The 18686-nt window shown below is 42.3% G+C and overlaps 1 protein-coding gene across 4 annotated transcripts in view; it reads left to right on the forward strand.

Moving 5' to 3' along the window:
• Window positions 1–18405, forward strand: part of LOC112851669 (T-cell surface glycoprotein CD1a-like) — a 30193-nt gene extending 11788 nt beyond the window's left edge. For 2 of the 4 annotated variants that reach the window (XM_086693835.1, XM_086693832.1), the window contains exons 2-6: window positions 15591–15857; window positions 16537–16815; window positions 17016–17294; window positions 17627–17717; window positions 17862–18405. In XM_086693835.1, the coding sequence (XP_086549961.1) occupies window positions 15591–15857; window positions 16537–16815; window positions 17016–17294; window positions 17627–17717; window positions 17862–17958 (1013 nt within the window). In that variant the 3' untranslated portion in view covers window positions 17959–18405. Of the gene's footprint in view, window positions 1–402; window positions 656–12283; window positions 15044–15590; window positions 15858–16536; window positions 16816–17015; window positions 17295–17626; window positions 17718–17861 lie in introns of those variants that run through there. The other 2 variants (XM_086693834.1, XM_086693833.1) reach the window with 2 other exon arrangements.
• Window positions 18406–18686: the final 281 nt, after the last annotated feature.

Raw genomic sequence — 18686 nt, forward strand, 5'->3', positions numbered from 1 at the left:
GGGAGCTTCCCTCTTTCTTCCAGATGAGATGCTGCCTGAGTAATGACTCACTCAATACCACCAATTCGATCTTCACATTAACCTGGTTGGTTTTTTTTTTAACACAAGCGGTGACACGTCAGAGATGTGGATGGGCTGGGGCGGGGGTGAGACAGGGAAGGAAGTCCATGGGGGTGTTCCAAGGGCACGAGGGACAGGGTGACAGCAGACTCCAGGGCTGGGTGCTGGGGAACTGTGTGTCTTCATGGGTTACTGTCTGGATGAGGAGAAAAGGCACGAGAGGTAGGGTCCCTTTTCCATGCCACACAAGACTTGTTCTGCAGCACCTGAACTAGGGCCTCAGGGAGCAGGACGGAGGCAGGTGACAGGGAGAAGCTGGAACCCGGAGAGGAGGGTCAGACCCAGAGGGCAAGTGAGAGTCTGAGTAGGTGTGCAGGGTTGAGGGCGGAGCCCATTTGCATTGTCGCGGAGACACAGGGCAGGCGTGTGTGTTGAGAAGGAAGTCAGAAGAGAGGGGCTGTGTGTGGGGAGGTTTGTGAGAACAGACGCCAAAGACCCACTTTCTGAGAGAAAGAAAGAACATCTGCACATAAGATGCTGTTGTTGCAACTGGTGTTGCTTAAGATTCTTGTCCCAGGTGGTGACAGTGATGATGGTGAGGACGGTGGCCCTGCTCAGAGAGTGTATGTGTGTGTGATGTGTCTGCATGTGTGTGTAAGTATGTATGAGTATGTGTGTGTAGGTGCCTGTGTGTGCGTCTCTGTGAGTCTGCATTTCCATGTTTATATGTATGTCTACGTGTATGCATTTGTGTGTGACTCTCAGTGTGTGTGCACATTTGTGCACTTGTGCCCGTGTGTATGGACACTCGTGGTGCAGTTCCCCAGCACATACCCGGGGAGTGCGGGATGTCAGCTTCCTTCCTTCCTGAGAATCCCTGACCACAGGGCCCTGTGTCTTTTGAATAATGGGTGGCAAGTTCGGGGCTCTGGGGCAGCAAATGTCTCCAGAGGGAACTATGGCTCCCTGTCCTCCAGATTTCAGTGCCCCTCCCCGGCACCTTTCTTCTGCATTCTCTCTCCTTCCAAATGCCCTCCTTTTCTTGGTCTATCTGCTCTTCTGGCACAGGCTTCCACGAGCCCATCTCTTTTTGAACCATGTTGACAACATCTTTTTCTAACCATTCCCGAACACAAAATTCTGGGCTCTGCTTGGCTGGAAGAGCTGCAGACTCATGGCTGGGACAGCAAGACTGGCACTGTCATTTTCCTGCGGTCCTGGTCCAATGGCAACTTCAGTAACAAGAATCCGATGGAACATGAAAGGAAATTTCATACATGCTAAATTAGATTTCCTCTGATATTTCAGGACTGTGTCAGTTAACGGCAGCTTGAATATGTGTTGTGATCCCTCAGGGCAGGTGGGTGAAAGTGGCAGATGTGTGTGTTCCCTTCAGTTTCTTCTTCCTCCAGGAAAAAACCTCCACTGGCTTCTGACTCTCATGTCTCCCCATCATAAACCTGAATCACACCAGCCTGGGTAGGAGCAGAAGCCAGAGCTTGATCTTGAAAAGCTTCATGTTTTCTGCTACTTCCCTTCCTCTCATTGAACTTAGGCTGTGCTCTCATGTCTCCAACTTGTGTCCCCTGTAACCACCCCTTTCCATGGCCTCCATTCAGATACCTTCTAGTCCTTCCCTCTGTAACTGATCCTTGAAATTTGCATTTTTCCCATTTAATCCCCTCAGTGGCCTCTGTCTATGTGTTCCCTGTACCCACGGCCCTCCCTTAACTTTGGGTGGTTTTATCCCAGCTCTCCTGTGGAACCCTTCCCTGTTCTCTGTCCACACCTCTCCTATCTCTCCTCCAACAGTTGTTCCTTCCTGAATTATTGACTTCTTCCCCTCTGTATGATCCTCCATTCAAACCAAACTTGGCTCCATTCCGTCCAATACCCTCAACTTCTCCCTCTGCTTCAGCCATCCTTGGCTTCCACTCATCTCATTTCATCTCTTTCCCTCCTCTTTCCTGTAACTCACAACCTCTCTTCCCCAGATCCCCTTAAGGTATAGCTGCCAGGAGGCTGTGAGTTGCACTTTGGAGAAGCATCACTAGGCTTCATGTGGATTGTGTTTCAAGGATCAAATCTCATGAGCTTCCAGAACACGTCATGGTGGCCATCTCCAAAGGGAGGAAGGAGGGCTCAGGAGGTCTGCAAAGTATTCAATCAGTTCCATGTGCTACACTTAAGAATACAAGCACACATCAATGACATCTGCCCCTGTCTCCTCTTGGGTCTTCTTGACACAGAGAAGGCATATCTCCAGCAACAAGGTCGGTCCTGCTCCCTCCCTCCTAGCATTTTCTCTCCCTGCTCATAAATTTGCAACATTTTCTCAACTTCAGAAGAGAAGAGGCCAGGAAGGAGAGATGATGGTGCCAGGTTTCGAGAGGTGGAAAGATGTGTATCTTAACTGATGTGAACATCTTCCCTCTCAGTCTGCGAACACCTGTCCTGTCTCTCCAGTGGGGCCAGAGGCCTAGATGCCCAGTAGCCACAGTTCTGGCCCTGGCCATCTGCTTCTGGTGTGCCACATCTCCAACTTCTACCCAAAGCCATTGTGGGTGACATGGATAGGGGTCAGCAGGAGCAACAGCACACTTGGTGAGTCAGTGTAGAATTCAGTGATTCATCGCTTACACACAACAACCAGCGCTCATCACAAATGCCCTATTCAATGCCTATTACCCATCTAGCCCATCTCCCACCCATCTTCCTCCATCAATCCTCAGTTTGTTCTTTTTCATAAAGAGTGTCTTATGGTTTGTTTCCCTGTTTTTTCTTTTTTCTTCCTTCCCATATGTATGTCTGTTTTGTCCACAAGTGAAATCAGATGGTATCTGTCTTTGTATGACTGACTTATTCACTTAGCATAATACACTGTAGCTCCATCCATGTCATTGTCAATGGCAAGATTTCATTTTTTTTATTACTGAGTAATATTCCATCACACACACACACACACACACACACACACACACACACACACACCACATCTTCTTTATCCATTCATCATTTTTGGGCTCTTTCCATAATTTGGCTATTGTTGATAATGATGCTATAAATACCCCCTTTGAATCTGTATTTTTGTATCCTTTAGGCAAATACGTAGTTGTACAATTGCTGGATTATGGTGTAGTTCTATTGTTAACTTTTTGAGAAACCTCCACACTGTTTTCCATAGTGACTGTGCCAGTTTGCATTCCTATCAACAGTGTCAGAGGGCTCCCCTTTCTCTGCATCCTTGCCAACATCTGTTGTTTCCTGTGTTTTATTAATTTTAGTCATTCTGATAGCTGTGAGGTATTTTGATTTGTATTTCCCTGATGAGTGACTTTGAGCACCTTTTCATATATCTGTTAGATATCTGGATGTCTTCTTTGGAAAATGACTATTCATGCCTTCTTTCCATTTCTTAACTGAATTATTTGTTTCATGGGTGTTCAGTTTTATAAGTTCTTTATAGATTTTGGATGCTAACCCTTTATCAGATATGTCATTTGCAAATATCCTCTCCCATTCCTTAGGCTGCTCTCAGTTTTAGTTGATAGTTTCCTTGAGTGTACAGAAACTTTTTATTTTGGTGAAGTCCCGATAATTTATTTTAGCTTTTCTTTCCCTTGCTCCAGCAACCTGTCTAGTAAGAAGTTGCTATAACCAATGTCAAAGAGGAGGTTGCTGCTTGTGTTCTCCTCTAGGATTTGATGGTTTCCTGTCCTACATTTGTGTGTTTCATCCATTTCGAATTTATTTTTATGTATGGTGTAAGAAAGTTGCTCAGTATCATTGTTCGGCATGTTGCTGTCCAGTTTTCCCAACAATGTTTGTTGAAGAGACTTTTTTCCATTGGATATTCCTTCTTGCTCTGTTGACCTTTAGTTGACTGTATAGTTGTGGGTTTTCTAATCTGTTCCATTCATGTATGTGTCTGTTTTCGTGCCAGTAGCTTCCTGTGTTGATGACTATAGCTTTGTAATATAGTGTGAAGTTCAGTGTCATGATGCCTCCAGTTTGCTTTTCTTTTTCAAAAGCATTTTGGCTATTCAGGGTCTTTTATGGTTCCACACACATGTTAAGATTGATTGTTCTAGCTCTGTCAAGAATGCTGGTGGTATTTTGATAAGGATTGCATGAAATATGTAGATTGCTTTGGGTGGTATAGATATTTTAAAAGTGTTTGTTATTCCAATGCATGGGTATGAAATATTTTCCTGTTTATTTGTGCCCCGTTCAATATCTTTTATAAGTGTTCTATTGTTTTTAGAGAACAGATTGTTTACCTCTTTTGTTAGGTTTATTCTTAGGTATCTTATGGGTTTTGGTGCAATTGTAAATGGGATCAATTCCTTGATTTCTATTTCTGTGCTTTGTTATTGGAGTATAGAAATGCATCATGTTTCTTACATTGACTTTATATCCTGAAACTTTGCTGAATTCAGTGCTAGCAAACTTTTGGTGGAGTCTTTGGTTTTCTACATAGAGTATCATGTTGTCTGCAAATGGTGAATATTTGACTTCTTCCTTGCCCATATGGATACCATTTATTTCTTTGTGTTATCTGATTGTTGAGGCCAAGACTTCCACTAGTAGGTTAAGTAATAATGGTGAGGGTGGATATCCCTGTCTTGTACCTGACTGTAGAGGAAAAGCTCTTAGTTTTTCCCATTGTGGATGATATGAGCTATGAGTCTTTCATATGTGGCCTTTATGATATGTGGTATGTTCCCTCTATCACTACTGTTTTGAAGGTTGTTACCATGAATGGATGTTGTATTTTGTCAGATGCTTTTTCTGCATCTATTGAGATGATCGTATGGTTCTTATCCTTTTTTCCATTAAGGTGCTGTATCACACTGATTGATTTGCGAATATTGAACCAGCCTTGCAACCCAGGAATAAATCCCACTTGATTGTGGTTAATAATTCTTTCAATGTGTTATTGTATTTGATGTGCTATTATCGTGTTGAGAATTTTTGAATCCATGTTCATCAGGGATATTGACCTACAATTCTCTTTTTTCAGTAGAGTCTTTGTGTGATTTTGGAATCAAGGTAATGCTGGTTTGTTAGAATGAGTTTGGAAGTTTTCTTTCCATTTCTAATTTTTGGAACAGTTTGTGGTAATAGGTATTAACTCTTTAATTGTCTGGTAGAAATCCCCTGGGAAGCCATCTGGATCTGTCCCTTGGTCTGGTGAAAGATTTTTTATTAGTGGTTCAATTTTTTTTTGTTGTTGGATATGGGTCTGTTCAAATTTTCTATTTCTTCCTGTTTTGTTTCTAGGAACTTTCCATTCCTTCCAGATTGTCCAGCTTGTTGGCATATCATTTTTCATAGTAGTCTCATAATTATTTGTATTTCTGTGATGTTGGTTGTGATCTCTCCTCTTGCATTCGCGATTTTATTTATTTGGGTCCTTTCTATTTTCTTTTTGCTAAGTTTGGCTAGAGTTTATCAATTTTATTAATTCTTTATAGGGCCAGCTCATAGTTTTTTTGATCTGTTCTACCCGTGTTTTTCTTTGTTTCTATATTGTTCGGTTCTGCTCTAATATATTTTATTTCCCCCTTTCTGCTGGCTTTAAGCTTTATTTGCTATTCCTTTTCTAGCTCCTTTAGGTGTAAGATTGAGCTGTGTATTTGAGTGTTTTATTACTTTTGACATAAGCCTGTATTGCAATATACTACCCTCTAGGACTGCTACTACTGAATCCCTGAGGTTTTGGACTGTCATCTTTTCATTTTTATTTGCTCCCGTGTATTTTTCTTATTTCATCTTTAATTTCCTGGGAAATTTAGTGGAATGTTGTTTATTCTCCATGTATTTGTGATCTTAACAAAATTTTTCTTGTGGTTGACTTCAAGTGTCATAGTGTTGGGATCTAAAAATATGCATGCTATGGTTTCAATATTTCATACCTGTTGAAGGCTGATTTGTGACTCAGCATGTGATCTCTTTTGGAGAATGTACTCTTTGCCCTTGAAAAGAATGTGTGTTCTGCTGTTGTAGGATGGAATGTTCTGAATTATCTGTTAAGTCCTTATGGTCCAGCATGTCATTCAAAGTCATTGTTTCCTTGTTGATTTTCTACTTAGATATGATCTGTCCATTGTTGTAAGTGGAGTGTTAATATCTCCTACTATTATGGTATTATTATCAGTGAGTTTCTTTACGTTTGTCATTAATTGTTTTATATATTTGGGTGCTCTCACAGTGGGGCATAAGTAGTTAAATTAGATCTTCTTGATGGATAGACCCCCTTATATATGATACAATGCACTTCCTCATCTCTTGTTCCAGTCTTTGGTTTACAATCTAGTTTGTCTTGTATAAGTATGGCTTCTCTGGCTTTCTTTTGACATCCATTTGCATGACAGATCATTTTCCGTTCCCTCACTTGCAATCTGCAGATGTCTTTAGGTATTAAATGAGTCTCTTGTAGGCAGCATATAAATGGGTCTTGTTTTTAAGCATTCTGATAACCTATGTCTTTTGATTGGAACATTATTCTCTTTATATTCAACGTGATTATTGATAGAGATGAATTTGGTGCCGTTGTGTTGCCTGTAAAATTGGTGTTTCTGCTGGTATTCTCTGTTCCTTTCTAGTCTTTGTTGCTTGGTCCTTTCCCCCACTCTAAGAGTCCCCTTTAATATTTCTTGCAAGGCTGATTTAGTGACCATGAATCTTTGAGTCTTTGTTTGTCTGTCTGGGAGACACTTTATATCTCCTTCTATTCTGAATGACAGCCTTGCTGGATAAAGTATTCTTGGCTGCACATTTGTCTGAATTAGCACATTGAATTTATCTTGCCACTCCCTTCTGGCCTGCTGCATTACTATGTACAGAGCTGTTGCAAACCTGCTCTGTTTTCTTTATAGATTAAGGGATTTTTTCCCCCCTTGTTGCTTTCAGGATTCTTTCCTTGTCTGTGTTTTCTGTGAGTCTGACTATGTCTTAGTGATGGCCAGGTTGGTTGAATTTAATAGGAGTTCTCTGCACTTCTTGAATTTTGATGTCTGTTTCCTTTCCCAGATTAAGGAAGTTTTCAGCTATACTTTGTTCAAATAAACTTCTGCTCATTTTTCTTCTCATCTTCTGGGACTCCTATGATATGAATGTTATTATGCTTTAAGACGTTCCTGAGATCTCTAAGTATACATTTATGATCCAATACCTTTATTTCCCACTTTCTTTCAGTTTCATCATTTTCCATAATTTTATCTTCTATTTTGCTTATTTGTTTCTCTGCATCATCTATCCTCATTGTCATTGCATCCACTTAGCTTTGCATCTCAGTTATAGCATTTTTAAATTTCTTCCTAGAAGGTTTTAGTTCTTTTATCTCTACAGTAAGGGACTCTCTGGTGTCTTCTATACTTTCCTTAAGACCAAACAGAATTTTTATGATTATTGTTTTAAATTCTGGTTCCAACAATTCACTTGTATCTGTATTGATTTAATACTTGGCTGTTTCTTCTTCTTGTTCCTTTTTGGGGTGAATTACTCCATCTTGTCATTTAGTCTGGGTCACTGCTTTTTTGTTTTTTGTTTTTTTGTTAATGAAGTCTATATTATTTCTGTTCCTGTGAGTAATGAGTACATTAAGAAAAATTCAAAAAATAAAAAAATAAAAGGAAGCTAAATCCTATATGTGTTTTGGTCTGCTTGCTAAAGTAGCTAGATCCAAATAATAATGATGATAATTAATAAAACTAAAAAGGGAAGCTATATTCTATGTGTGTTTTGGTCTTCTTTTTAAAAGAAGTTTGATCAAAAAATAAGAGAAAAATAAATTAATAAAATAAAAAAATAAAAAAGTAAAAAAAAAACAATAAAAAGGAAGCTGGATTCACAGAGTGCTTTGTAGCACTCTATGATCAGTAGACTTGGTATGTGAGAGGTATTTGTGCTTGTCTTCTGGGAAAGGGGCAATCTGTGTTGATTCTCAGGGGGACTTGTCCTAGTGGAGAATGCATCTGCTGGGTCAAGGAGTGTGGGGCTTGGTATCAGAGGCTCCAGCCTCCCCTGGGTGGCACTGTTTTGCTTACTGAGATTGAACAGTGCTGAATGGGGGTGAATGGCATCGCCCCACTCTCATCCCCAGAGTGAGAACCTGGTGCCTGCCACTCTTTGGGAAGCCCTCACAGAAGAGTAAATAATCACCACTCTTATGTCCCTGGCTTCTCCTAGATGCCTGCCTTCACCCTGACTGTGTCAGAGCTGTCTGTCTGTCACAGCACAATTCTTCTTCTTCTCCTCCTCTGCCCTTCTTCTTCTTCTTCTTCTTCTTCTTCTTCTTCTTCTTCCTCTTCCTCCTCTTCCTCCTCCTCCTCCTCATAAATGTTTCTTTTTGATAAGAGAGAGAGAGAGAGAGATTGAGAGCAGAGGAGGGTCACAGAGAGAAGGGGACAGAGGATCTGTAGCAGGCACCATGCTGACAGCAGAGAGTCTGATGCCAGGCTTGAACACACGAACCATGAGATCATGACCTGAGCCAAACTCAGATGCTTAGCCGACTGACCCACCCAGGTGTCCCATCCTGTGTTTTCTCTAAGACTCACAGCTGGGTTACAAAACTCCAAAGTTTAGAGATTAGCGTGGACTTGTGCTAATCTTGTGGGGGAGTCTGTTGTGCTTTTGCTGTTTGACAGTTTGCCCCAGATATCGGTTGCATGACTCTGTAGCATTTCAGAATTTATGATCAAACTCAGCCAAAATCTGGCATTAAGGTTTGCTACCCTTCGCTGGTGTCTATGTTCTTATGCCAGTGAATAGGGCAGCACATTGGTGCCTACCAGGTTTCTGTCCCCAGAAAGGCTGTGCCACTTCTCCCAAATGCTTGGGAGCTGTTTCTCTCCAGGACATACTCAGACTATGCTGACCATTTCTGGTCTCTACCCTCCTTCCTCACTGGAGCACCACGGAACCCACCAGGCAAGACACTGGAGATGGTGTGGGCCTTCAAAACTTTAGACTCTACACTCTGCTCTTATAAAAACTCGTGATGGTCAAGCCCTCTTCTTTTCCCAGTCAATGGTTTTGGGGAAGGGTTCTTACTGTGAAATCCCCTGCAGGGACTTTCAACTTTCTCTCTCTCTGTCCCTCACACACTCTCTCTGCTCTCTCCTCTCTCCATGATCAGGGCTCCCTCCCTTTGCAACACCCACAGATGTTTTGCCCCCCCAAATCAACTCTTTGCAGCTTATACCTTTTATGATGTGGTCACTTTTCTACCTCCACTTCTGCATTGTTGCTCTCTCCGTTCTCAAATCAATTCCTTGGGTATTCAGATGATTTGATATTCATCTAACTGTGTTCAGGGATGAGGCAAGCTCAGGGTTCCCCTATTAGTCTGTTGTCTTAACTCCTCCTTGACAGAGAATCTAGAGTAATTGTCAGAAAGATACTCTCTTGACTTGAGAAAATAGAGGAGGACCTCAATGAGACCCTCAACAAAGAGAGAGAAAACATAAAAAAGAATCAGAGAAAGAGAGCACAATACATGAAATTAAAAATACACGCATGGAATGAAGGGTAGACTATAGGAAGCAGAGGAATGGATCAGCAACCTGGAGGACAGGGTAATGAAAAGCAATCAAGTTTAACAGGAGAGAGAAAATAAAAACAAAATGAAAACAGACTTATGGAACTCAGAGATACCATTAAGCATAGTAACATCGGAATTATCGAAATCACAGAAGGAGAAGAGAAAGAAAGGGGGGAGGACATTTGAAGAAATAATAGCATAAATCTTCCCAAATCTGATGAAGGAGACAGAAATCAAGAATCAGAAGGCATAGAGAGCCTCCACAAAATCAACCCAAGGAGGTCCACATCAAGACACGTAGTAATGAACATGACAAAGCATCATGATAAAAGAGAATTTTAAAACCAGCAAGAGAAAAGAAGACAGTTGGATACAACGGAAACACATAAGCTATCAGCTGATTTTTCAGCAGAAACTTTGCAGGCCAGAAGAAGTGTGATGATGTATTCAAACTGCTGAAGGAATGAGAGCTGCAAACAAGAGTACTCTACCCACCAAGGCTATCATTCAGAATACAAATAGAGATGAAGATTTTTCCAGACAAACAAAAGTTAAAGGAATTAATGACCACAAAGCATCAGTACAAGAAATATTAAAAGGGACTGTGAGTAGAAAGGAAAGACCAAAAGTGAAGTAAGCACAAAAGCCGTAAAAATAAGGATATCCATAAAAATCAGTCACAGAATTTACAAAATAAAAGGACGTAAAGTATGACACCACATACCTAAAAAGTGGGGGCTGCGAGAGGGAGAGGAATAAAGAATGGGCTCAAAGTGAAGTGACCAATAAGTTCACATTGACTGCTATATACAGAAGATATTATGTAGAAACTGAATGAACACTATAAATCAAAAATTAGGAATAGCTATCAAAAAATAAAGAGGAAATAATCCAAGCATATCATTAAAGAGCCCGACTGATCACCAGGAAAAGAGCAAGAGGAGAAAGAAACAAAGAATACCAAAACAACCACAAAAGGAGTAAAGAAAATGGCAATAAATACATACCAATCAGTAGATATATTGAATGTAAGTGGATTAAACGTCCTAATCCAAAGACATAGTGTGATGAGATAGATAAAAAAACAAATCCTGTCTCTATGTTGCCTACAAGAGACTCATTTCAGACCTAAAGACACATGCAGATTCAAAGTGAAGGCATGGAGAAGAATTTATCTAGCAAATGGATGTGAAATGAAAGCCAGGTTAGCAATACTTGTATCACGCAGAATAGTCTTTAAAATAAAAACTGTACCAAGAGACAAAGAGAGACACTATATACCACTAAAGGGAATAATCCAACAAGAAAAATAACAATTGTAAATATTTCTGCACCCTACATGGAGGCACCCAAATACATAAATCAGCTAGTAACAAAAATAAAGGAAGTAATCCATAGTAATACAATAATAGTAGGAGACTTTAACACCCCAATGACATTGATGGACAGACCATCCAAGCAGAAATTCAACAAAGAAGCAATGGCTTCCAATGACACCTTGGATCTGATAGATCTAAATGATGCATTCAGAACATTCCATCCTAAAACAGCAGAATACACAACTCTTTAAGTGCACCTGGAAGATTATCCAGAATATATATTAGGCAACAAAACAAGTCTCAATAATTTAAAAAAGATCAAAATCATACCAAGCATCTTTTTCTGACATAAGCAATATGAAACTACACATGAAACTCAAGAAAAAAATCTGGAAAAAACATAAAATACATGGAGGTTAAATAACATGCTACTAAAGAATGAATGGGTCAAACAGGAAATCAAAGAGGAAATAAAGAAAATACATGGAGACAAAGGAAAATGAAAACACAATGGCCCAAAAGTTTGAAATGCAGCAAAGGCAGTTCTAAGAGGGACGTTTATAGCAATACATGGCTCTCTAAAGAAGCAAGATAATTATTTTAAAAAAAATTTTTTAAATGTTTTATTTATTTTTGACAGAAAGAGACAGAGCATGAGCGGGGAGGGGCAGAGAGAGAGGGAGACACAGAATCTGAAGCAGGCTCCAGGCTCCGAGTTGTTAGCACAGAGCCAGACACAGGGCTTGAACTCACAGATCACGAGGTCATGACCTGAGCTGAAGTTGGAAGCTCAACCGACTGAGCCTCAGGCACCCCAGAAGCAAGATAATTATTAAACAAACAACCTAACCATACAACTAAAGGAGCTAGGAAAAGGACAAATAAAAACAAAAAGCAGTGGAAGAAAGGAAAAAGATAAAGATTAGAACAGAAATAAAGCTATAGAAGAAAAAACACAGAAGAACAGTTCAATGAAACCAGGAGGTGGTCCTTTAAAAGATCAAAAATTGATAAAAATGTAGCCAGATTCATTAAAAAAAGAGCAAGCAATAGAACAAACTCAAATAAACAAAATCAGAAATGAAGAGGGGAAACAATAAGTGACACCACTGAAATACAGGGGATTTTAAGAGAATGTTATGAAAAATTATAGGCCTCCAACTGGACAACCTATAAGTAATGGATAGATTCCTAGAAACATATAATTGTCAAAATGAAGTGGGAATAAATAAAGAATTTGAGCAGACCAATTACCAGCAATGAAATTGAATCAGCAGGGAGAAAATTCTGAACAAACAAAAGTCCAGGACTAACAGCTTCACAAGATAATTCTACCAAATATTTAAAGAAATAATATCTATTCTTCTCAACTACTCCACAAAATATGAGAGGAAGGAAAGCTTCCAAATTCATTCCATGAGGCCAGCATTACCCTGATACCAAAAGCAGATAAAGACACCACAAAAAGAGAGAACTACAGGCCAACACTTCTGATGAACAAAGATCCAAAATCCATCACAAAATATTAGCAAACCAAATCCAACAATATATTAAAAATTCATTCCTCATGATCACGTGAAATTTATTCTTGCTGTACAAGTGTCATTCAGTATTCACTAATGAATCAACACGATATATGACATCATGAGAAAGGATAAAAACTGTATGATCATTTCAATAAATGCAGAAAAAGCATCTGACGCAGCACAACATCTATTGATGATAAAATCCTTCAACAACATAGATGTAGATGTAACATAACTCAACATAATGAATATCATGTATAACAAACCCACAGCTAACATCATACTTAATGGTGAAAAATTGAGAGCATTTCCCCTAAAGTCAGGAAGAAGATAAGGATGTCCACTCTCCACTGTCACCACTTTTATTCAACATAATAGTGGAAGTATCAGCCACAGCAATCATTCAAGAGAAAGACTAAAAGGCATCCAAATTGGCCAAGAAGAAGAAAAATATTCACGATTTGCAGATGACACAATACTATATATATAGAAACCCTAAAGACTCTTCCCCAAAACAACCAGAACCAATACATGAATTCAGTAAGGTCACAGGATACAAAATCAGTATGGGGAAGTCCCTTGCATTTCTATACAAAGATAATGAAGCAGCAGAAAGAGAAATTAAGCAAACCATCCCATTTATAGTTGCACCAAAAATAATAACATATCTAGAAATACACTTAGCCAAAGAGGTGAAAGACCTGTACTCTGAAAACTATAACACATTGATGAAACAATTGAAGGTAACACAAAGAAAGGGAAAGATATTCCAGGTTCATGGAATGGAAAAACAAATATTGGGAACATGGCTATACTATGCAAAGCAACCTACAGATTTAATGTAATGCTTCTCAAAATACCAACAGCATTTTTCACAAAACTGAAACAAGCAATCCTAAATTTGTATGCAAGCACCAAAGATTCTGAATGGCCAAAGCAATCTTGGGGGAAAAAAACAAAGCTGGGGGAATCACGATTCCACATTTCAAGTTATCCTACAAAGCTGTAATCAAAACAGTATGGTATTGGCACAAAAGTAGACACAGAGACCAATGGAAGAGACTAGAGAGCCCAGAAATAAACTGACGATCTTGTGGTCAATTAATCTTTGACAAAGGAGACAAGAATATGCAGTGGGAAAAAGAAAGTCTCTTTAACAAATGGTGTTGGGAAAATGGGACAGCCACATGTAAAAGATAGAAACTAGACCACTTTCTTATACCATACTGTAAGACTTGAAATCATACACATCCTAGGAAAATCCAGGCAGTAATGTCTCTGACATTATACACAGAAACTTATTTCTAGCTTATTATGTCTCTGGAAGCGGGGGAAACCAAAAGAAAAATAAGCTATGGAAACTACATCAAGATAAAAAGCTTCTGCACAGCAAAGGAAGCAATCAACAAAACTAAAAGGCAGCCTATGGAATGGGAGAAGGTATTAACAAATAACATGTTTGATAAAGGATTAGTATCCAAAATATATCATGAACTTGTACAACTCAACAGCAAAAGGACAAATAATCAGAAGACATAAATAGAAGTTTCTCTGAAGAAGGAATCCAGATGGCCAACAGACATTTGAAAATATGCTCAACATCACTGATCACCAGGGAAATGCAAATCAAAACCACAATGAGATGTCACCTCACACCAGTATTCATAGATGTTTCAGTGTCCTGTGGTCTCACTGATGGCAACTGATTCTCCCCTAAAAACATTGGTGAATTGGTGGTTGTTGATACTGTTACACAGGCAATCATGGCGAAATTTGGAAATAGAGTAAGTGTTAAAAGAAACCCATGGACTCAAAATGGTGCCTTGGGTCAGACCAATTTCCCAAACCTTGTTTAACTTAACCTAACTGCAGTTCCAACCTCCCCCAGAAATGTAAGTCTTCCCCCGTCAGTGAGGAATTCTCTGTTCATCACAAGTGAGGTCCTCTCTCACATGGACCCTCTCTATCCCCCAAGAAGGCGAGATTATTTGCATGATTAGACTCCTGTCCCCCCAGTTAAGGGAAGGTGACCTTCAAATCAAGCTGCTTCATTTTGTATTTGAACACAGACAGTGAGAAGTCAGAGATGTGAATGGGTTGCAGAAGGGGTAAGACAGGCAAGGAAGTCCATGGGGAGTGACCCAAGGGCACGAGGGACAGGGTGACAGCAGTGTCCAGGGTTGGGTGCTGGGGAGTCGTGTGTCTTCATGGGTTACTGTCTGGATGAGGAGAAAAGGCACGAGAGGTAGGGTCCCTTTTCCATGCCACATGAGACTTGTTCCCCAGCCTGAACAGGGCCTGAATCAGGGCCTCAGGGAGCAGGATGGAGGCTGGAAGCCGAGAGGAGGGTCAGACCTGGAGGGGAAGTGAAAGTCTGAGTAGGTGTCCAGGGTTGAGGGTGGAGACTCAGGGCAGGCCTGTGTGTTGAGAAGGAAGTCAGAAGAGAGGGGCTGCGTGTGGGGAGGTTTGTGAGAACAGACGCCAAAGACCCACTTTCTGAGAGAAAGAAAGCACATCTGCAAATAAGATGTTGTTTCTGCAAATGGCGTTGCTCACAGTTCTTGTCCCAGGTGGTGACAGTGACGACGGTGAGGACGGTGGTCCTGCTCAGTGGGTGTAAAGTGTGCATGCGCACATACGCATACCTGTGTGTGTTCGTATGTGTCCTGTGTGTTTTTGTGGGTGCACATGTGTGTCTGCACGTGTACATGTGCTTGTGTGTCTGCATGGGTGTGTAAGTACGTAGGAGTATGTGCATATAGGTGCCTGTTTGTGTCTCGGTGTGTCTGCATGTGTCTATACATCTTTTTGCATATGTGTGTATGTTTGTGCATACATATGCGACTCTGTGTGTGTGTACATATGTGCATTTGTGTCTGTGCATGTGGGCACACAGGGTGTGGGTTCCTAGCATCTGGGGAGTGAGTGGTATCAGCCTGGCTCCTTCCTGAGCACCCCTGACCCCAAGACCCTCTACTTTTCTGAACAATTGGGTACGAAACCTGGGACTCTGGGGCAGCACATGTCTCCTGAGACAAGTACGGCTCCCTGTCCTCTAGATTTTTGGGCCCCTCCCTGGCAACTTTCTTTGGCATTCTCTCTCCTTCCCAATGTCTATCTGTTCTTCTGGCACAGACTTCCAAGAGCCAATCTCTTTTCGAACCATCCTGACAACATCCTTTTGCAACCCTTCGTGGACACAGAATCAGGGCTCAGCTTGGCTGGATGAACTGCAGACTCGTGGCTGGGACAGCAAGACGGGCGCTTTCATTTTTCTGTGGCCATGGTCCAGGGGAAATTTCAGCAATGAGGAGCTAATGGAACAAGAAAAGTCATTTCACACATTCTTCACGAGATTTCCTCTGGTATTTCAGGACCATGCCAGTCAATGGCAGCTTGAATGTGAGCTCGGGTCCCTCAGGACAGGTGGGATGGAGGTGGCCGCTGTGTGTGTCTCCATGAATTCCTTCTTCCTCCAGGAAAGAGCCTCCCCTGGCTGCTGAACCTCTCAACTCCCCATCATAAAACAGAATCACACCCGTGTGCTCAGGAGGCAGAAGCCAGACCCCGAACTTGAAAAGCTTCACGCCTTCTGCTATTTCCCCTCCTCTCCTTGACATCAGGCTGTGTTCTCCTGTCTCTCACCAGAGTCTCCCATGACCACCCCATTCCTTGGCCTCCAGCCAGAGACTCTCTTCTTCCTCACTCTGTGACTGATCCTTGAAATGTGCTTTTCTCCCCATTCAGTCCCATCACAGACATTTGTCTATGTGTTCCCTCTGCCCACTGCCTTTCCCTCACCCTTGATGATTTTATCACAGCTCCCCTGTGGAGCCCTTCCTTGTTCTCTGCCCACATCCTTCCTGTTTCTCCTTCAGCATGTGTTCCTTTCTCAGTAATTTACCTTTCTTCTGCCTCCAGCGACCACCACTTCCCCTCTGAGTCTCCACTCAAACCAAATTTGTTCCATTCTGTCCAATGCCCTCAACTTCTCCTCTGCTTCCTCCGTCCTTTGCTTCCACTCATCTCCTTTCATCTCTTTCCCTCTCCCTTTCCTGTAACTCACATTCTCTCTTCCCAGATCCCTTTCAGGTACAGCTGGCAGGAGGCTGCGATTCTCACTTTGGAGAGGCATCAACAGGCTTCATGCAGATTGCGTATCAAGGATCAGATCTCGTGAGCTTCCAGAACACGTCATGGTGGCCATCTCCAAAGGGAGGAAGGAGAGCTCAGCAGGTCTCCAATCTATTCAACCAGTACCACGTGGTCAACTTACGAATACAAGCAAATATTAGTGACATCTGCCCCCGTTTCCTCTTGGGTCTTCTAGACGCAGGGAAGGCAGACCTTCAGCGACAAGGTCAGTCCTGCTCCCTCTCTCCAAGCATTATCTCTCCGTGCACTCATAAATTTGCACCATATTCTCAAATTTGGTGGAGTAGGGGCCAAGAGAGTCAGGGGATGATGGTGACAGGTTCCTAGAGGTGGAAAGATGTGTATTTCTAATGTGATGTGAAGACCTACCCTCTCAGTCTGAGAATGCCTGTCCTGTCTCTGCAGTGAGGCCAGAGGCCTGGCTGTCCACTGGCCCCAGTCTGGGGCCTGGCCGTCTGCTCCTCGTGTGCCATGTCTCTGGCTTCTACCCAAAGCCAGTGTGGGTGACGTGGATGCGGGGTGAGGAGGAGCACCAGGGCACCCGACGAGGCGACGTCTTGCCCCATGCTGATGGGACATGGTATCTTCAGACGTCCTTGGACGTGGAAGCCAGGGAGGCAGCTGGCCTGTCTTGCCGAGTGAGACACAGCAGTCTAGGAGGCCAGGACATGGTCCTCTACTGGGGTGAGAAAGGGTAGGGGTCCAGCTGGGAAAGGGGGTGAGTGGTCCTGAAGCAGAGCAGGAGAGTGAGATGAAACATTTGGGATTCTAGGGACTCTAGACCATAAAGGACAGAAATGTAAGAACCCAAGAAATGGAGAGCTGAGGGTGAGGGTCCTACAGATGTGGGAGGAAGCAGAGTGTTTGGTGAAGAGTCCATCTCTGAGCAGGGATGGGAAACGAGAAGGAGGAAGGGTGGTTGGTGAGGCAGAGGGTGACAGGAGCAAAAAGGACCAGGAAGGTGCAGTTGAACCCAAGATGGATGGGAATTGACACCGTCTGCACCGAACCCACAGAGCAGCACCGCCCCGTGGGCTTGGTCTTCCTGGCGGTGGTCGTGCCCCTGGTGCTTCTGGCAGGTCTTGCGTTCTGGCTCTGGAAGCGTCAGTAAGTCTGGAACCACCTTCCTGCTCTTTCCCATGTGTCTCCTTACCTTCCTCTGTGTCCTCAGCCCTCCACCTCCCCGTGCCCCTCTCCCTGCTGTCCTCACCTACACCCGCTGCAGAGCAATTTCCAATTTGATCTTCCCAGGAAAACACACTGGAGACATCGGTTCACTGGCCTCCCTTTAGAGCAAGATCCCGGCAGCCCAGGAGTCAGGACATACTTAAACCCAGCTCAGTGGTGATGGATTTGCAAGTCTCTGTGCACAACTTTTGTCTTTTCTCTCTGCTCGATGATGGGTTGTCAAGATGAGTTAAGTGTAATTTAGCAAGATTTCTTGTTCTGATGTGATGCTGGGGCTTAAATCTGTAATTTATCTCAGAGTAAAATGAAGTCCAAGTACCTCCGTGGGTCATAGGCATCTGTGTCACTTCCTCCAGGGAGCCTTCCCTGATCCACAAGAGGAAGCGGTCTCTGCCTGGTGTGAATTTCCGCCACTTTAACCTGCACTGTGGATAATCTGCGTCTCACTTCCCATCCTTTTTGCCCCACGTTTACATCCTTTTTTCCTTCCAATTCCTAGGTCTCTTGAGTGCAAAGCCCATGTCTTTTTAATATTTGCATCCTTGACAAGGAGTCTCGCCTGCATGGAATATGTTCTTAATAAAAATGTGTGTTGAATTGATGCCAATTTCGTAGTTTTTTCTTCTTTCGCCTCCTGTTGTGTTTGTAGTAGTTGAGACGTTTGATGTTCTTGTCAAAAGTCTTTTCACTTTGCCTGGAGACTTGATACTGTTATGGTTCCTTGGTAACATCTCTGAGCCTCTGAGGAGAATACAGTTTTGTCTGTGGATATTTCTATTATTTAAACACAGACACCTGTTGGAGTGGACCTGTTGTGGATGAAAGGAGGAGGGCAGATGCAGGTCCTGGCTGTTTGAGGCCCTCAGGACAGCAGCAGAGACATCACCT

Source organism: Puma concolor, chromosome E4 (genome assembly GCF_028749965.1).
Source record: "Puma concolor isolate L17-30 chromosome E4, mPumCon1.1.hap2, whole genome shotgun sequence".
Classification (NCBI taxonomy): Eukaryota; Metazoa; Chordata; class Mammalia; order Carnivora; family Felidae; genus Puma; species Puma concolor.